This window comes from Cyprinodon tularosa, unplaced genomic scaffold (genome assembly GCF_016077235.1).
Source record: "Cyprinodon tularosa strain WSP-4 unplaced genomic scaffold, ASM1607723v1 ctg1165, whole genome shotgun sequence".
NCBI lineage: Eukaryota > Metazoa > Chordata > Actinopteri > Cyprinodontiformes > Cyprinodontidae > Cyprinodon > Cyprinodon tularosa.
This window is the reverse complement of record NW_024037965.1, coordinates 37,744-55,682: the sequence shown is the minus strand read 5'-3', so window position 1 is coordinate 55,682 and position 17,939 is coordinate 37,744. Positions and strand designations below refer to the sequence as shown.

Genomic DNA, 17,939 nt, shown 5'->3' with positions numbered 1-17,939 from the left:
CGGTTCACCGCGGCAGCTGGTAGGTGTTTTTCATCTAAATAAGCTAAACTGCAGGCACCAGGATAATAAAAGCGAACATATTTTAAGTTAATTTATGCGTCAATAAACTGTTTACGAGGAGAGATCATAGCACTCTGTGTCATCAGCGATGTGTCTGTCTCACGGCCAGCTCCCAGGTTTGATTAATACTTTGTAATAAATACATGAATAAAGCACAAACATACTCAGTTTTGCTCCAGCTCTATTTTTAAATACGCAGTAGAGGTATTTAAACGTAGTAGAGGATATTTACCGGTATATAAAACCCGCGCCCTATAATCCGGTGCGCCTTATGTGTGTGTTAAATACATTAATGGCACACATAACTGAGACTGTGCCTTTTAGTACAGTGCGCCTTATGGTCGTGAAAATACGGTACATAAAAAGTAATAAACATATGACTGTATTTTTACAATTTCTTTTTTTTTTCTTTTTTTACAGTATTTCTGAGTTGCTCAAACACATTTTTTGAAAATTTCTCTCGCTTTCCCAAAACCTTAAACACAAATCACCACACTTAAGCTACACTGTCAAAACCTTTGACTTGTCTTGCTATATCATACAATTGCTTCACAACTATGTTATCTTTACCCAAAACCAAACACTGTTTTCAGATATCACACACATCCAGCTAATGCATAAACACTACACAGCAGTCATTACACACTACAGAGATAAATGCAAAACACTGCACTCAAAGCAGAGCAGGGGAAAAATTTGATTTATTATGAAGTACTTGCACAATCCTGCACACAAATATAGTCACAAACAAAATATGCAGCAGATCGATTGCAATGTCTTGGAATCATTCTGCCTCAGCATCATGCCTCTGGGCATGGTCAGGCCACAGGACCTCATCAACGTCACAGGCAATCCTGTCCCTTGCTAAACAACGCAGAAAGAATCCTTTAGCATGACGAATCCAACCTTGAATCAATTACACTCCAATGTTGTCACATGCTGCATCCATTGACTGAAGGAGATTTTCCTGTGCATAAGGAGTTCTGTCATAGACCTTCCACCTCCATGCAGAAAAAATTCTTCAATGGGATTAAGGAAGGGCGAGTATGGTGGGAGGCACACATTTATAAAACGTGGGTTATTTTCAAACCACTCACGTATTCTAGGACCACGGTGAAAGTTAACATTGTCCCAGATTACATGGGATGCTCTGCCTGCTCATCACCTCTCTCTTCACATCTCAGTAATGCTTCCTGTAGAGCATACAGAAACGTTATAAGATGGGCAGTGTTGTAAGGTCCTAAAGTCACATGGCGGTGAATAACCCCGTAGCTGCTGATGGCAGCACATATGGTCACGTTGCCACCACGCTGCCCTTGCAACTCTACAATGGCTTGTTGACCAATAATTTTGCGGCCTCTCCTTCTCCTCTTGGTGAGATTGAAGCCAGCTTCATCCAAGAAGATGCACTCATGAGGCCTCTCCATGAAATCCAGTTGAAACATTCTCTATAGAAATGAAAAAAAGTTAATTTTTGATATTACGTAAATGACATAGCATTCCAGGCTTCATGACTCTGTATACATGTGCTGCATTACATTCAACACAGTTAAGATGTACAGTAAGTCAATAGTGCTGTATAATCTCTGGACATTAAGTATTACTTACTTTTACATATTGATATCGTAGCTCTTTTACCCTCTCAGAATTTCTCTCAAATGGTACTCTGTAGGCTTGTTTGAGACTTATCAGGTTGCGTTTCAGGACATGGTCAATTGTGGAGAGACTCACACTGTTTATTCCTTCAAAGTTCTCATTGTCTTCCTCAACTCGCTGTTGCATTTCTCGCAGACGAATGAGATTATTTTGAAGGACCATATTGACAATAATGGTCTCCTACTGTTGTGAGAATATACCTCTCCTTCCACCAGAATGTGGCAGTCTTTCAATTCTAGAATTGTACAGACAGACCTAATGCAAGGTAACCAAATATGTAAAATACACAAAATATATATTTTTATGTAATACTATTATTAGTTTTACTGTAATCCTGCAAGAAAAGGGCCAATTTTTAGAGATGTTACAGTAATTTATTGAGACATTCCACAACTGTACATACTGTACTGTAAGTTTGAGGGACCACCAATTATAGTACACTTACCGGTTGTGTTCTCTCAATGTCCTGACAATGGAGGCCACAGAGAACCTGCTTATATTTGGTTGAACACGTAGTCCTGCTTCCCTCATACTCATTCCATGAACCAGAACATGGTGTATGATTGTTGCTCTAATTTCATTGGAAATGATGGCTCTTGTTCTTCCTCCTCCTCCTCCTCCGTCTCTTCCTCCTCTGTCTCCTCCTCCTCCTCTTCCACGTCCACGTCCACTTCTACTTCCACCTTCTCTCCTGCCCTCCATTGTGAAAATCACACATGCCATTTGGTTTGGATTTGACATGGCTTTATATCCCCATTACTGATTGGGTGCAACACATTACTGATATGAAACAGGTGTGTTAAATTTTGAGTGCTTGTGTGTTACCGATGACAACAATGTGTTACTTGTATTTCACTTTTGGGGCTGTGTTGTGCCATTCTGTCGGTCTACAGCAGATAAGGAAGAGCGCAGCCTGCCAGCCAGAATTCTGACTTTGATCTCAGAATTCTGACTTTTATTTTAGAATTCTGATTTTAATCTCAAAATTCTGACTTTGACCTCAGAATTCTGACTTTTACTTTAGAATTCTGATTTTAATCTCAAAATTCTGACTTTGACCTCAGAATTCTGACTTTTACTTTGGAATGCTGACTTTAATCTCAGAATTCTGATTTTAATCTCAGAATTCTGACTTTTATTTTAGAATTCTGATTTTAATCTCAAAATTCTGACTTTGACCTCAGAATTCTGACTTTTACTTTGGAATGCTGACTTTAATCTCAGAATTCTGATTTTAATCTCAGAATTCTGACTTTTACTTTGGAATGCTGACTTTAATCTCAGAATTCTGACTTTAATCTCAGAAATTCTGACTTTTATTTTAGAATTCTGACTTTAATCTCAGAATTCTGATTTTTATTTTAGAATTCTGACTTTGACCTCAGAATTCTGACTTTTATTTTAGAATTCTGATTTTAATCTCAAAATTCTGACTTTGACCTCAGAATTCTGACTTTTATTTTAGAATTCTGACTTTAATCTCAGAATTCTGATTTTAATCTCAGAATTCTGACTTTTACTTTGGAATGCTGACTTTAATCTCAGAATTCTGACTTTAATCTCAGAAATTCTGACTTTTATTTTAGAATTCTGACTTTAATCTCAGAATTCTGATTTTTATTTTAGAATTCTGACTTTAATCTCAGAATTCTGACTTTTATTTTAGAATTCTGACTTTAATCTCAGAATTCTAACTTTGACCTCAGAATTCTGACTTTTATTTTAGAATTCTGACTTTAATCTCAGAATTCTGACTTTTATTTTAGAATGCTGACTTTAATCTCAGAATTATGAGGGGGGAAAAGTCAGAATTTCAAGATTAGTCAGAATTCTGACCTTTTTTTTCCATATTTAGCTGAAATAATATTTAAAAATCATTAAACCTTACCTTTTTCAGTGGCCCTAATCCTCTTCTGTATTTAACCTTGATATTTAGCATACAGTTTATATTTTTCTTTATCTTTATATGCATATTCATGTCTTTATTTATGTACGCAAAGATGATTTTGTTAGTTTGGTGCATTCATTTCAAGTTACCTTAACGCGTTTTTTACATTTTCCTCTTTTTTTCAGTGTGAATATTGTCAGTTTTTAAAGTATTTGAATATGCAGCACTTGGTTTACCATCCCGCTGCACGCTCATTCTTGTGACATAGTGTAATGCAGTTGCAGAGTTGTGGTGGACCTGCGGTCTACAGCAGATAAGGAAGAGCGCAGCCTGCCAGCCAACCCTATAGAGCTAACCCTAACCCTGGCAAATTCTGCTGAGTTTATCAGCGCTGTTAGAGAGAGGAGAAAGAGAAAATGCTGTTCATACCCGCGGCTGCATTATCTGCAGGTTACAACAGCGGTGTTCTTTCTATAGTGATGGAGAGGGCGCATCTTTCCCTTCCTCCACCTATTTCGCACTGGGCATGTCCTTTACTGGAGAAACTTACTAAGTTTTAAAAATAAAATTTAATAATAAAACAGAAGCCTAATTGCACGAAGCAACTAATAACAAATTAAGCTGTTGGTAAACTTTTTGGTGGAAATGAGGGAGCCTATGTCTTCATGAACTGCCCTTTTTGTTAAAAAAAAAATAGGTTGATGGATGAACTGCACACACTTCACCTCGGTCCCTTCGGCGCCCTTTTACAGATTTAATAGAAATAATCAAATTAACATTTATCTAAAAATATATATAGCCTATATTCTCTTTAGTGCCGACAGGTAATCATAAAACGATGTTAACTTGAGAAACATACTAATTTGCAGCAAATCACTAGAACAACCTTATGTGTGTATATTTGTGTGTATATTTACTTATTTAAAAGTATAGATGAAAGAATTGTAACACATAATTCAAGGGATTCTAGAAAATGAAAATAAAAAGCTATGCAATATGTCGGAAGCGGTATGAGCCTGCAGGACGGTCCTTCCTCTTATTCTGCAGAGCTTTTTTTTTTTTCTCTTAGCCTACTGCATATGAGAACAAGAAGAGTTTATCTTCACTCACTGTGTTGACTGCTGGACAGGAGAAGCTGAGGATAAACCTTTTTGGAAGTAAGTCATAAGAAAGACATATTTTTTTTTAAAGTAATAGAAGGCTAGTATATAAGTGTTATAAAAAGGCTACCACATTACCTGTTGGCTCCTATGTTAGGAAGAGAATTTAGATCTTAATTATTCTGTCATTATTGTATTTTTCTTTTAAACACATACCGTACTTGTCTATTATTTATTACAATGCCTGGTTGTTCCAGTGTTATTTTACTTTACAAGAAGTAGAAACAACGTGTTTGGTTATTATTGATGATGCAGTTCCATCCTTAAAATAACTAATCTCAATTATATTTCAAAATAAATAGACGTAAATTACTTTTCTTCTTGCATTCAAACATGCTGTTTACTATTTGCTGTCATTTTTGTTTTAAATGGAACAAAAAAGGTAATGAGATTGGACTGAATTTTAATTCTTCGACAAAGACCAATAAAAATAAAATAGCCAGATCATAACGGTTTGTTTATTTTTTCTTTTTATTATTATTATAAAAGCTCTCCAAAAAAGTAAAAAAAAAAAAAGTAAAAAAAAAAAAAAAAGAAGGAAGGAAAGTTAACGAATTGGTTGTTGTTTTTGGAGGATGTTATAAAGGACGGAAGCTCCTTTTCATGCCCTTTTGTTTTTTATTTTGGCCAAACTCAACAGGGCGTGCCCGATCCCAACATATAGCGGCTGTTTTTCTTTTAAACGATCCCCAGATGAAATATAATGTAAATATATAATTACTCAAAGCTCTTTAATAATGAAACAGTTTAGCTAAAAGGCGCACAATGTCGGATTTTATATTAGCGGAATTCAGCGCTACAAACATGCGGACGCACACTTCGCGCTGCAGACCATACGCCTTACACTGAAGTTGGCATGCGCCTTGTTTAGTCTGAATAAAGGGATATTCCGTGTCTTGTTTTCCTTTATTTCGAAATATTAATTAGCCACAGTATTCGAATAAAATGTTTTTTTGTTTGTTTGTTTTTTTACTAGTGGTGCATCTTAACACAAAACAAACTATTTTTAACCTTTTCTTATACTTACACAAAATAAATGTGTAAAGACACCAGCAGGGTTGCTTCAAATGTGATCGTTTTCAAACTACCTGTTTTTAAAAATGTTTACTTACAAGCTGAAAGTCATACCACTCCCTGTTGACTTCAGCTGTTTAACTTTAATAAGGAAAGTTTTCAGTTTGCGTTGTCTGTACTCATCCTAAATAAACAAGGGAGGCAAGGTTGCTTCAGTTGCCCCGATTTAATTTTAAGAACATAAAAAAATATTATTACTACCTAATGTGAGAGCCTGTTCGCAAACGAAGGACTAACAAAAAGATTTGTAAACTTAGAGTCCAAATTAACTTGAAAACATGACTGTAGATCCTCCCCTGTGTGGTGTCCTAATTATCATATTGTCATCACAGCGTCATGGCGCTCACTATTGATGTTGATATTGAGAAGGAACAAATGTGTAGAATAGTTTTTGCAAACTTACCCCAGATAGAAGTAATGACATAAAAAGTTAAAGGTCACAGAATACAGATGAGAAGGGGAGCAAAGAGAACACTGTCACAGCTAACATGGACTTTGCAATTATATCTCCGTCACAGGATTTTATGCATTCTTAATCAGTATGTCTTCATTAATTTATTAAGGTATAAAAATTTATTATTAAATTGTTTTTTATCAGGGTGATAGACCAACCATATCCTTTTAAACAAAGCAAAATGTCAAAAGGGCATATCTGACATATGAAGCGTGCTGAGTTTGCATAGTTTGAGGTTAACATCTGAGGGTTGTCAGTTGCATGACACCTTTGCCACGGACTAATAAAAAAGGAGTTCTGAGAATAAACTGGTTACACAAGTTTTTATGGGAAACCATGGGGCGACTCTTTCCGTTTATTTGTTGATAAAAATGTACTGCAGGGACTGCAGTGAACTTATGTGATAATGCTTGACAATAATGATTAAAATTAATATTATTCACCCAGTGTGACTAAACCTGATCCATTTTACAGAGAAAAAAATTAACAAAAGGTCCTGTCTGTGGATGAGTGGGTGGTAAAGCCATATCCCATATTTGTGAAACATAAAAATTAACCATTACAGAATTATTCAATAGTTTATATACCTCAAAATCATAAAATCTAATTAAAACAAGTTTAATCTTGAGGGGTAATAATTTAGATCTGAATATACACAAGAGGAATTAATACTAGGATTAATTAATTTATCTAATTCTTAGATTATTTTTTTATGTAATTTTGCTGAGACCTGCAGTGTTTTCTGTTCTTTGGTGTTAATCATAAATACATTTACCTTAAATGCTCATATCATTGTGCTTGGTTAACGTTGGTTAACCATAACGTTGGTTTCAGTTAAAGCCTGCTGCGTCCCCCTTTTCAAGAGAGAAAGATAAAGAGCACCGACAGAAGTTTTACCAGTCGGTACTCAACCAGAACAGGTTGATGAGTTAATTAATCCGGAAAGACACAGAGGTTCTTTCCCTGCTGTTCATTGTTTTTAACAATGTGTTTTAAGTTGTGCAAGTTGTAGCAGGTTGGCAGGCAGGGCCGGTTCTAGCCCTTTGGTTGCCCTAGGCGAGATTGAGTTTTGCGCCCCCCCCCCCCCCCCCCCCCCCCCCCCCACACACACACACACTTTTGCCGTGCGAAATACCAGTACTGTTTTCAGCGTCTGTTTAGTGATTCATTGAGTTGTGTTTACAGTTCCACAAAGAGTGCTGTGCGGTGAATTGTGCCTACAGTTGTGCAAAGTGTGTGTTACAAGTGTGTTGCAAATTGAGTGCAAAGCAGTGTTTGTTCTTTTACTTTTGTGAACTTAGTGAGTGGATTTGCTATAAGTATTAATAGTTTTAGAAATTGTGCTATAAGAATCAAGGTTGTGTTTAAGCATTCAGAAAAAACTGTAACTTAGCATGGAGTGATTTTTTATTATTTTAAATAATTTATTACACACTCAAAGTTAGGTCTGTGCAAAAACACTTTTAACCATCTGTAAGGACACTTAGGTAAAGTATAACTAAAAAACTGGATTGAATCATTGAATGAATTTATTTCAGACAATTAACAAATTTAACACACATTAAACAAATATTAAATAAATCAATTTCAGAAATTACCAAATAACAATAAAAAATAATAAATTTAAGAAATTCTTCAACCAAGGACTACATAAAAAAGTAATTGATAAACATTACATTAAATTTTCTGTTCCAGTTCAATTAAATCATTTGAACATAAATAGAAATGAGATAAACAAAATTTTCCTCTAAATAAAATATATCAGGTATATTTACCCTGATTTCTGACATTGATTAGTGATTAAAGAAAGGATTAACCCTCTACAAACAAAAGTGCTTTTATGAATACCATTACAAAATTAAAAGTTTGAAGTTGTTGTTTTTTTTTTGTTCACATATTCTATGATGAACAGCTATAACTTCATATATTTTGATGATTATTTGTACATCCCTTTTGAATACTCAATGCAGATAATCACTACAAAATATTTTATTTATATTAGTATCTTCTACCCATTCTCAAGCTAATAATATAGCACATAATTCTGCTGCATATATACTGAGAAAAAAATGATGTCAACATTAGGGATGGGGATCGTTAATATTTATTGATATCGATACCTTTATCAATACTCCTTATCGATCCGAGTCTTTATCGATACCACTATCGATACTTTTCTGTTATTTGGTGGAAAGACGATGCAACAATATTTTTTAACAGAACTGGTATTGCTTTTATTGCTTAACAAGTGAGCATAACAAAAACGTTTCTAGCCTTCAATAAACATGGCTAATGTAATAGGCCACTTCGAAATGACATAAAACTAACTAGAATATATTTTCACAATTGTTGGTTAATGTATTGTCTACTGTCACTTTTCATCATGTTTTTAGTGATTAGGAAAATATTTAACAAATAAATAATTGTATTTTAAATTAAATGTAATTTTTAATAAATGTTGGCATCAGTAGTTTAATTATATATAGAGCAATATACAACTGTATTACTCATGTTTCTTGCCAAAAACAAAATTTCCCGTTTTCTTTACGTTACACTTGAACGCATCATGATAACCTAATTGTCGTTTTACTGAGCCAATCTGAACACATCATCACGCAGCACGTCTGAAACTTTATTTACTTTTCAAGCTAACTAGCTTGTATGCTTCCGATTACAAGACGGATTTCACAATTAATATTTTTAACTGACCGGACAGGCTACAAAGTCTGTGTGCGCTTACCAGTGGTACTCTGAGTGGATGATTAAGACGGGCCCGACTGCGGCGGCAGGACGAGGAGGAGGAGTCTTTTCCGTTCAGCCATTCTCGAGTCGCGAGCAAAGTTAAGTGCCAGACTTCACTTGTTTTACTTTTAATATCTGTTTGCTTACAATTTCATTCCAAAATATTGGTGTACATGCTCGCCTATAGCAATCGCCGGCCCTGTTGGCAGGAACCGCTGCACAATCACATTTTTGTTTCTTGCTTTATAAATGAGATCTAGACCACAATGGGGTTTTACCGGATGCAGGTTTGTGCTAACAGATTTTAAGTTTCAAATTTAACAAGACAAGACACAGAATTTTCAAAATGAGTATTGATTACTTTTACACTAACATTCAAAAGTTTGGGGCCACATTGAAATGTCCTTATTTTTGAAGGAAAAGCACTGTACTTTTCAATGAAGATAGCTTTAAACTAGTCTTAACTTTGAAGAAATACACTCTATACATTGCTATTGTGGTAAATGACTATTCTAGCTGCAAATGTCTGGTTTTTGGTACAGTATCTACATAGGTGTATAGATGCCCATTTCCAGCAACTATCACTCCAGTGTTCTAATGGTACAATGTGTTTGCTCATTGGCTCAGAAGGCTAATTGATGATTAGAAAACCCTTGTGCAATCATGTTCACACATCTGAAAACAGTTTAGCTCGTTACAGAAGCTAAAAAAGTGACCTTCCTTTGAGCAGATTGAGTTTCTGGAGCATCACATTTATGGGGTCAATTAAAATGGCCAGAAAAAGAGAACTTTCATCTGAAACTCGACAGTATATTCTTGTTCTTAGAAATGAAGACTATTCCATGCAATAAATTGCTAAGAAATTGAAGATTTCCTACAACGGTGTGTACTACTCCCTTCAGAGGACAACTGAGCAAGAAGATAATTACATTAGACTCTCTAGTTTGAGAAACAGACGCTTCACAGGTCCCAAACTGGCATCTTCATTAAATAGTACCCGCAAAACACCAGTGTCAACATCTACAGTGGAGAGGCGGCTGCGGGATTCTGAGCTTCAGGGCAGAGTGGCAAAGAAAAAGCCATATCTGAGACTGGCCAATAAAATAATAGATTAAGATGGGCAAAAGAACACAGACATTAGACAGAGGAAGACTGGGAAAAAGGTGTTGTGGACTGATGAATCCAAGTTTGAGGTGTTTGGATCACAAAGAAGAATGTTTGTGAGATGCAGAACAAATGAAAATACCTCCAAGTTGTGCAAGAACTATTTAGAGCAGAAGCAGGCAGCTGGTATTCTATCGGTAATGGAGTGGCCAGCACAGTCACCAGATCTGAACCCCATTGAGCTGTTTTGGGAGCAGCTTGACCGCATGGTAGGCAAGAAGTACCCATCCAACCAATCCAACTTGTGGGAGCTGCTTGTGGAAGCGCTGGGTGCAATTTCTCCAGATTACCTCAACAAATTAACAGCTAGAATGCCAAAGATTAATTGAAGTGAATCAAACGTTCACAAGATGCCTTCTACTAACATTGTTGTAGTTAGCCCATAAAAAAGTAATAATAATCTTGTTCAATGTTGGGAATAAAGGATAGTTCAATCCATGATCAAATTGTTGTACAATTTTGCCACAAATTTTATTTTCTTAGATGATGTAATTTTTCAGGGACTTCACATGCTTTAAATATAAAAATGAAAATGTTAGTAATTGCAGTTCTAAGGTAATTTGTATAAAATCCTCATGGGGTGAGGTAGCAAATACAGGAAGTGAGGCTGTCTGTGTTTACCTCAGACTAAAACTTTTTGTTTATTACATCAAGCATAAATAAACTATCCTACTTGACTTTCAGTATGCTTTTCTGGTAACAAAATATGGGTATGCTGATCTGACACTTAGTGTCAGACTAGCATACGCCTATGCAAGTGTGATGTCTTGTGCATGGGTATTGACTATAGGTATGCTGGTCTGACGAAGTATGCTATATGACAGAAAAGCCGGTCACATTTTCTGAAGTGAAGTACAATTGTGAGTTGTGTTTCTTGCAAATGAATGGTCACCTTTATGTAATATGCAGTTACAGGACTCTTACAAATGGATTTGAAACCAATGATAAGACTGATCCTTCCACTTAAGCACTGTAGATCATTTGCTAAATATTTCATATTTATGGGACGATTACAATGGGTTTACACATTAAAATGAGAACACAAAGCATACTTTGGCCGGTGAAATGGATTTTAACATTGACAACAACGCCTTCCATTTATATACCTTACGATCTGTGCTGTATGAGTGCTTATGCAATTTAAGTAGTTGCTCTTCTTCTCAATTGTTTTCAAGATGTTTATTGAGAGACATGCTCGCTATCGCCCTCTGCAGTCACAGATTTTGATGGGTCACAGATTTTGTTGTTGCACCGGTACAAAGAAGCTTGATTTGTTCTTAACGAGGCTAGTTACAATTGTGACGTACTCTGAAGAGCAAACCTGCTCCGAGGCAGGCTAGCTCTCAGGATTGATTTGAATCCTAGAGAACCTCCACCCAGCAGCCAATCAGCTGTTTGGGAAAATAAGACGTGCCCTTTGATGAAAGACCCGTTTTAAATCAGAGGGAAAAAGAACTTAAATCAATATCAAAATAAAAGACTTTGAAAACTCAAAAGCAGTTAAAAAAAATATTTCTGTGACAAATTAAATAGTTTTCATTTGTGGTTGGAAAATGTAGTTTCTCTTATTTCATATATTAATTTATCCTATCTACTCACTATAAAAGTTTTCACTCAGTCTGTTTCACCTGCATGGCTGTTTTTAGACGAGACATGGCTTCTGATTGTTTCTCAAGGTTTATTCATAACATGTTATTGTTTAACCAAAGTGTCTGTAATTAGTTTCGACTGACAACTTTCCATTATTGTAAGCAAGGGTGAACGAATGCTGCACAGCCAGAACAGGGCTGAATACCAAGCGATAATGGCTGTATGATGAACTGTTCTCTCTTTGAAATGATATGAAAATAAGGTGCTGACTGAGTGAAATCCATCGATCTCCGTTTATTTAACTGGATTGATTATTTATTTTTATTTTTCCTCTTCCTGTATTTTTATTTTCTGTATTTGTTTTCCCCTGTATAATGTCCTTACACACCACTGGCATCTTTTCTTATATACTTGTTTTATGAAGGTGAATAAAAAAAAATCGAAAACATAATGATATAAAACTCAGCGTGCAAACTGTGAGAAGATGCTTTGGCTCAGAAAAACAATTACTTATATGAGCGATAGAAATTTTCACTGGAACCGTGTGTTGGCTGTGCGACCCGGAGGAGTGCCGCTCTCTCTGTATGACAGATTGTTTGGCTATGTGATATTACAGCCAACAACGCTGTCAAGACGAATGGCTTGGGAAAAGTACAATCTGTCCAATTGTCCATCAAGTGTTCAGTGTTCTGATGCAGCTGATTAATAAATTCATCATCTGCCCTGCCACCTTCCACAGTAAAAGATGGAAGGATGTTATGCCATCATAGGGCAGCACCAATGGGGGATTAATGATAAACCGTAAGGTTTATAAAGAAAAAGAAAAAAAATGAAGAAAACCAGAGGAAGAAGTAAAAAAAAGACATTGAGGTATTTCTGTATATTTAGGACTGCATTTTAGGGCTTTCACTATTTTAAAAGCAGAGCAGATTTTTACCATTTTCCCCAATGAGATCTGAATCAGCTGAAAATCCGGATAAGACAGATCACTTCTTGTACTAATGTGATGCAGTTATGATGCAGAATTAGAAGTCCAACTAGCCAGATGTAATGATGTTTCTATGTTTTATTTTTATCTGTTTCCACGTCCTCTTGACATTCAAGGGTTATGCAAATGATATGCAATAAATTGTTTGGGATGCATGGTCGTGTTAAATGCATGGCATTAAACACAATGCATTAACCTCACTATTCATTGAGAATTGTATTTTCTCTTCGTATTTTTTTAAGAAAATTTTTGTTCCTTACATGAGTTTTGTTCCTTGTAGGAGGAATTCAGCTCTTTATCTCCTTGGTGTTGACAGATTCGTGATCATTCAGAGCTGGATTGATTTAGCAAGTTCATAACCAGCTTAATGGCACCATTGATCCTGATTGACACTGTTGTGAATTAATTAGCATTAGCTTTGTGGTACAGGTACACTTTGGTGTTTCCATGGAATAGATAGGATAGTTTTCAAACAACCTGTTAAAAAGATTTTTACTTGCACACTGAAACTCATACCACACCCTGTTGACTTAAGCTGTTTTACTGTAATAAGGAAAGTTTCCTGGTTGTGTTGTCTGTAGACATCCTGAATAAATAAGTGAGGCTAGGTTTCTTCAGTTACCCCTAGATTTCATTTTAAGAACTTCTTAAAAAATAAAAAAATCATTATTATTTAATGCGAGAGCCTGTTCGCAAACGTAGGACTTACAAAAATATTTGTATAGTTAGAGTTCAAATTAACCTGAAAACATGACCCTCCACTGTTTGGTGTTTTAATTTTTGTATTGTCATCACAACATCAGTGCGCCCACTCTTCATATTGATATGCAAAGGAACAAATGTGTAAAATAGTTGGTGCAAACTCAGCCCAGATAGAAGTAGAAGTTAAAGTAAGTAAAGTAAAGTAAAGTAAAAAGTTAAAGGTCCCAGAATACAGATGAGAAGGGGACTTTGCAATAATATCTACATCACAGGATTTTCTGCATTCCTAATCAGTATGTCTTCATTAATTTATTAAGGTATTAAAATTGTTTATTGAACTGTTTTTTATCAGGGTGATAGACCAACCATACCTGTTTAAACAAAACAACATGACACGTTTGCTACAGCGTAATTAATAGGAGTTCTGAGAATAAACTGGTTATACAAGTTTTTATGGGAAACCATGGGGCGAGGGATCAGACTCTTTCTGTTTGTTTGTTGATTAAAGTGTACGGCAGGGACTGCAGTGAACTAATGTGATAATGCTTGACAATAATGATTAAAATGATTATTATTCACCCAGTGTGACTAAACCTGATCTATTTCACAGAGAAACATAAAAAATAACCATTACAGAGTTATTCAATAGTTTATATTCCTCAAAATCATAAAATCTCATTAAAACAAGTTTAATCTTGATGAGGTGATGATTTAAATCTGAACAGACATAAGAGGTATTATTACTAGGATTAATTGATTCATCTGATTCTTAGATAATTTTTTAATGTCTTTTTGCCGAGACCTGCAGTGTTCTCTGTTCTTTGGTGTTAATCATGAAGGAATTTAGCTTAAATGCTCATATCATTGCTGGTCGTCTTACCATAATTACCTGTAGATTTGCAAGTGATCTAAGCTGTCAACTGTAGGCACATCCTAACGTTGGTTTCAGTTAAAGCCTGTTGCATCAGATTCCCCTTTTAAGATGGAAAGATAAAGTGCGCCGACAGAAGTTGGTTAATGAGTTAATTAATCTGGAATGAAAGGTTTCTGTTCCTGTGCAACTTGTAGGGGGTTGACGGGAAACGCTGTACAATAGCGTAGTTGTTTCTAGCTTTATAATGAGAACTAGACCACAATGTTTTAATCTTAAATAAAGGATATTTAACTGGAGTGAATAGTTGAATACTTTTTTTCCCATGACAATGAAAAATCAGTTAACTGATTCATTTCAGCTATTGTTTTGTACAAATGAAAAGTGGAGAACAGATAAGCAGATAATAGCTCATATAGAGTGAAAAGAAGGAATGTGTTATTTACTTTTGCTGTGGCCTTTTTGGAAACACAGGAAAAAAATCTTTCATTCCTTTTGAGACAGCATGAAAAGTCAGCTGCATACAAAACATAGAGAGGAAAACAACAAGAAAAGGGACAAGAAGAGAGAGACAAAACGCAGAACAAATAATGTATGTCTATTAATATATCTCTATTCTATTGAAATTTCTGTATCTGTATTTGTTGTGAATTAATTAGCATTAGCTTTGTGGTACAGGTACACTTTGGTGTTTCCATGGAATAGATAGGATAGTTTTCAAACAACCTGTTAAAAAGATTTTTACTTGCACACTGAAACTCATACCACACCCTGTTGACTTAAGCTGTTTTACTGTAATAAGGAAAGTTTCCTGGTTGTGTTGTCTGTAGACATCCTGAATAAATAAGTGAGGCTAGGTTTCTTCAGTTACCCCTAGATTTCATTTTAAGAACTTCTTAAAGGAAAGAGTTAGATTTATGTCAGAGATCCTAATGACCCAATATGAAAAATCTGTCTCATAGGTCACAACTTTGACATTTAATTAAAAAAGAAATTAACAGCTGTGTCCAGAAATTTCCAGTGTATCTGAACTTATTGTTAACTTTCGTAAAAGGACCAGTAAATATTTAGTTTTCTCCTAAATTCTTAAATTATGTTCTTAGGAAAAAATGGCTGCCCAAACATCCAAGGTTGTGCTGTCACTGGACGCTAAAGATGTGAACTCAATCAAAGATGGCGTGAACTTCAAGAAAAACCCCCATGATGGGAAATGTTACATCATATTCAAGAGCAGTGATGGCTTCAAAGCATGCAAAAATCAGTGCAAACATCAAGGGGGGCTGTTTATCAAGGACATAGAAGACCTGAATGGCAGGTGAGGACACATCTGTAAAAAAAAAAAAAAGCTGCGTTATGAAATGAATACTTCTAATTACAACTTATGCACTGGTCTGCTCTTACAGGACAGTTAAATGCACCAAGCATAACTGGAAATTAAACGTCTCATCAATGAAATATGTCAACCCGCCTGACAGCTTCCTTCAGGAGGAACTTGGTAAGATGAGTGAAAGGCAACTTTATTCTATATTCAATTTTGAATGGTTTCTGAATTTATGAAAATTACATATTTAATAATTATCTACATGCAAACAGCTCACAAGAACATTTAAAACTGGATATAGTTTATCAGGTTTGTAGATATAATTTTTTTAATCCACTTTCACAGAGGTTGAACTCTTAGATGATGGAGGGATGCAGCTAGTGGAGCTGAACCCCATTGATCCGTGGCTGACTGATCCCAGAGAGTGTCAGGAGCTTCAGCCAGGAGAAGTAAAAGTAGGAGCTTTTTCATCTAAGCTTTGAGGAAGTATTCTAAAAAGAATATGGATTGCTTGTACAAACATTTAAAGCTTTAACTTTCATTCAGATAACATATTTCACCCACGCCTGCATGGAGCTGCAATTTGGACAGAAGCGCTTCCTGTTCGATCCATGGCTTAGGGGCCCTGCCTTTGCCCGAGGCTGGTGGCTTCTTCACGAGCCCCCGGCAGACTGCCTGGATAGACTCTGTGCAGCCGATCTCATCTACATCAGCCACTTGCACTCTGACCACCTGAGGTATACACTCTAATGCTGCTGCTGTTTAACTAATACTGTATCAAAACTGTCGCTACTTTTTCACCATTGGACAAGAAAAAATATCACATAAAAATAGATTATTTTCTAAGTGAGAAAACATGTCGTCTTGCTGAAGCATTAACAACTTCTGAATTTTTCAACTTTTTTTTTTACAAGAAAACTCTGAATATGTAGGGTCTCAGGGGTAATTACATTGTACCATACAGATTTTTAATATCCGATTGGGGTTCAAGGAGACGGAAGCAGACATACAGAAAGAAGCAGAGATACAAAAGGCAACTGTCAACCAGCTTCACAGGTGGCCCCATCCAGGAAACACACAACCAGGCGGACAAGCTCCAAGCCAGCTCCCATGTCAGAGGATGAAGAGAGTACATACAGTTAGCCAGAGTCAGAGTCAGAGAAACATGACTACATTGAAAAACAGGCCCATCTCAAACATCTATAAACAAAGGTGTTGATGGCAGCAGCACAGCGGATATTTCTCTCCAGGATGGTATGACAGCCAAACAGGAACATACCAGATGAAGCTACTATGAGAAAAAGCAGAGAGAACATAGTTAGAGATTGAACTAAGAAATTCTACAGAGTGAGGGAATACAGAGATAGATAGAGTGGAGCAGAATGATGAAAAAGGGATCCCTATGTCCTCCAGCAGTCGAAGCCTATACAATAGTAGCTATTCCAAATTTCCCCACGTTCCTCCATGGGCCCTTTGCTGGTATTTGGCTGGTCCCCTACAATTCCTTTTTAAACATCAATATTTGTACTAAAATATTATTTCTGTCATGATTTGTGGGCATTAAGCTCTAAAGAGACGCATCATCTCCTGGCAAGAACCTGTATTTCAGTGAAAGGGTGGAGTCAGAGTAAAGAAAATAAGCAAGAGGAAGTCACTCAGGTGGCTGAAAGTTGGAGGAGATTTCGCAGGGAGCTGAAGGGAAGTTGGTACCTGGCATTTGACTAGGAAGGGTAATTTTGAATGGCTGCTACTGTAGCAGCATAACTATAGAAAGAGCACTAGATAACCTGTGCCACCTCAACTACAAGCCATTAACACCCATTCATCTTTTTCAAAAAGCTTAAGTTCCATAAGAATGGACAAGGAACATCTTTGAAGAAATTGGACTTGGGTCTGGACGTTCTAGGCCAGAAATTTACACTATTAACAAAATATTGCATATCTGCCTTTTCTAATTACCCATAAATGAGGAAACACACCTTAGAGAAATTAGCTTTTCCCTAACCAGCTATTTATGTTATTAATACTGGGAGTTTATTTTCAAAGAATGCAGAGCTGCCAACATCTAATTTGCAAGTCATGTTATCCCCCCTGTTTTGTCAGCACTGATAGGAATTAACTCACTGCAAAATGCTTAGTGTTTAATCTTGCAGGGTAGGTAGACCTACTTTCTTATAACTTAGTGAATAATTATACGATTGATTTACAGCATGTATATAATGTTTTTTAATGCGCAGAATCTGAATCTTAAGATATGTTACATGAGCAC

General features: G+C 36.0%; 1 protein-coding gene across 1 annotated transcript in view; it reads left to right on the top strand.

Moving 5' to 3' along the window:
* Positions 1-4,687: 4,687 nt before the first annotated feature.
* cmah (cytidine monophospho-N-acetylneuraminic acid hydroxylase) overlaps positions 4,688-17,939 on the top strand; it is a 29,627-nt gene continuing 16,375 nt past the window's right edge. Inside the window, exons 1-5 of the mRNA XM_038307530.1 lie at positions 4,688-4,761; positions 15,453-15,664; positions 15,753-15,844; positions 16,016-16,125; positions 16,217-16,407. Of these exons, the coding sequence (XP_038163458.1) occupies positions 15,459-15,664; positions 15,753-15,844; positions 16,016-16,125; positions 16,217-16,407 (599 nt within the window). The 5' untranslated portion in view covers positions 4,688-4,761; positions 15,453-15,458. The remainder of the gene's footprint in view (positions 4,762-15,452; positions 15,665-15,752; positions 15,845-16,015; positions 16,126-16,216; positions 16,408-17,939) is intronic.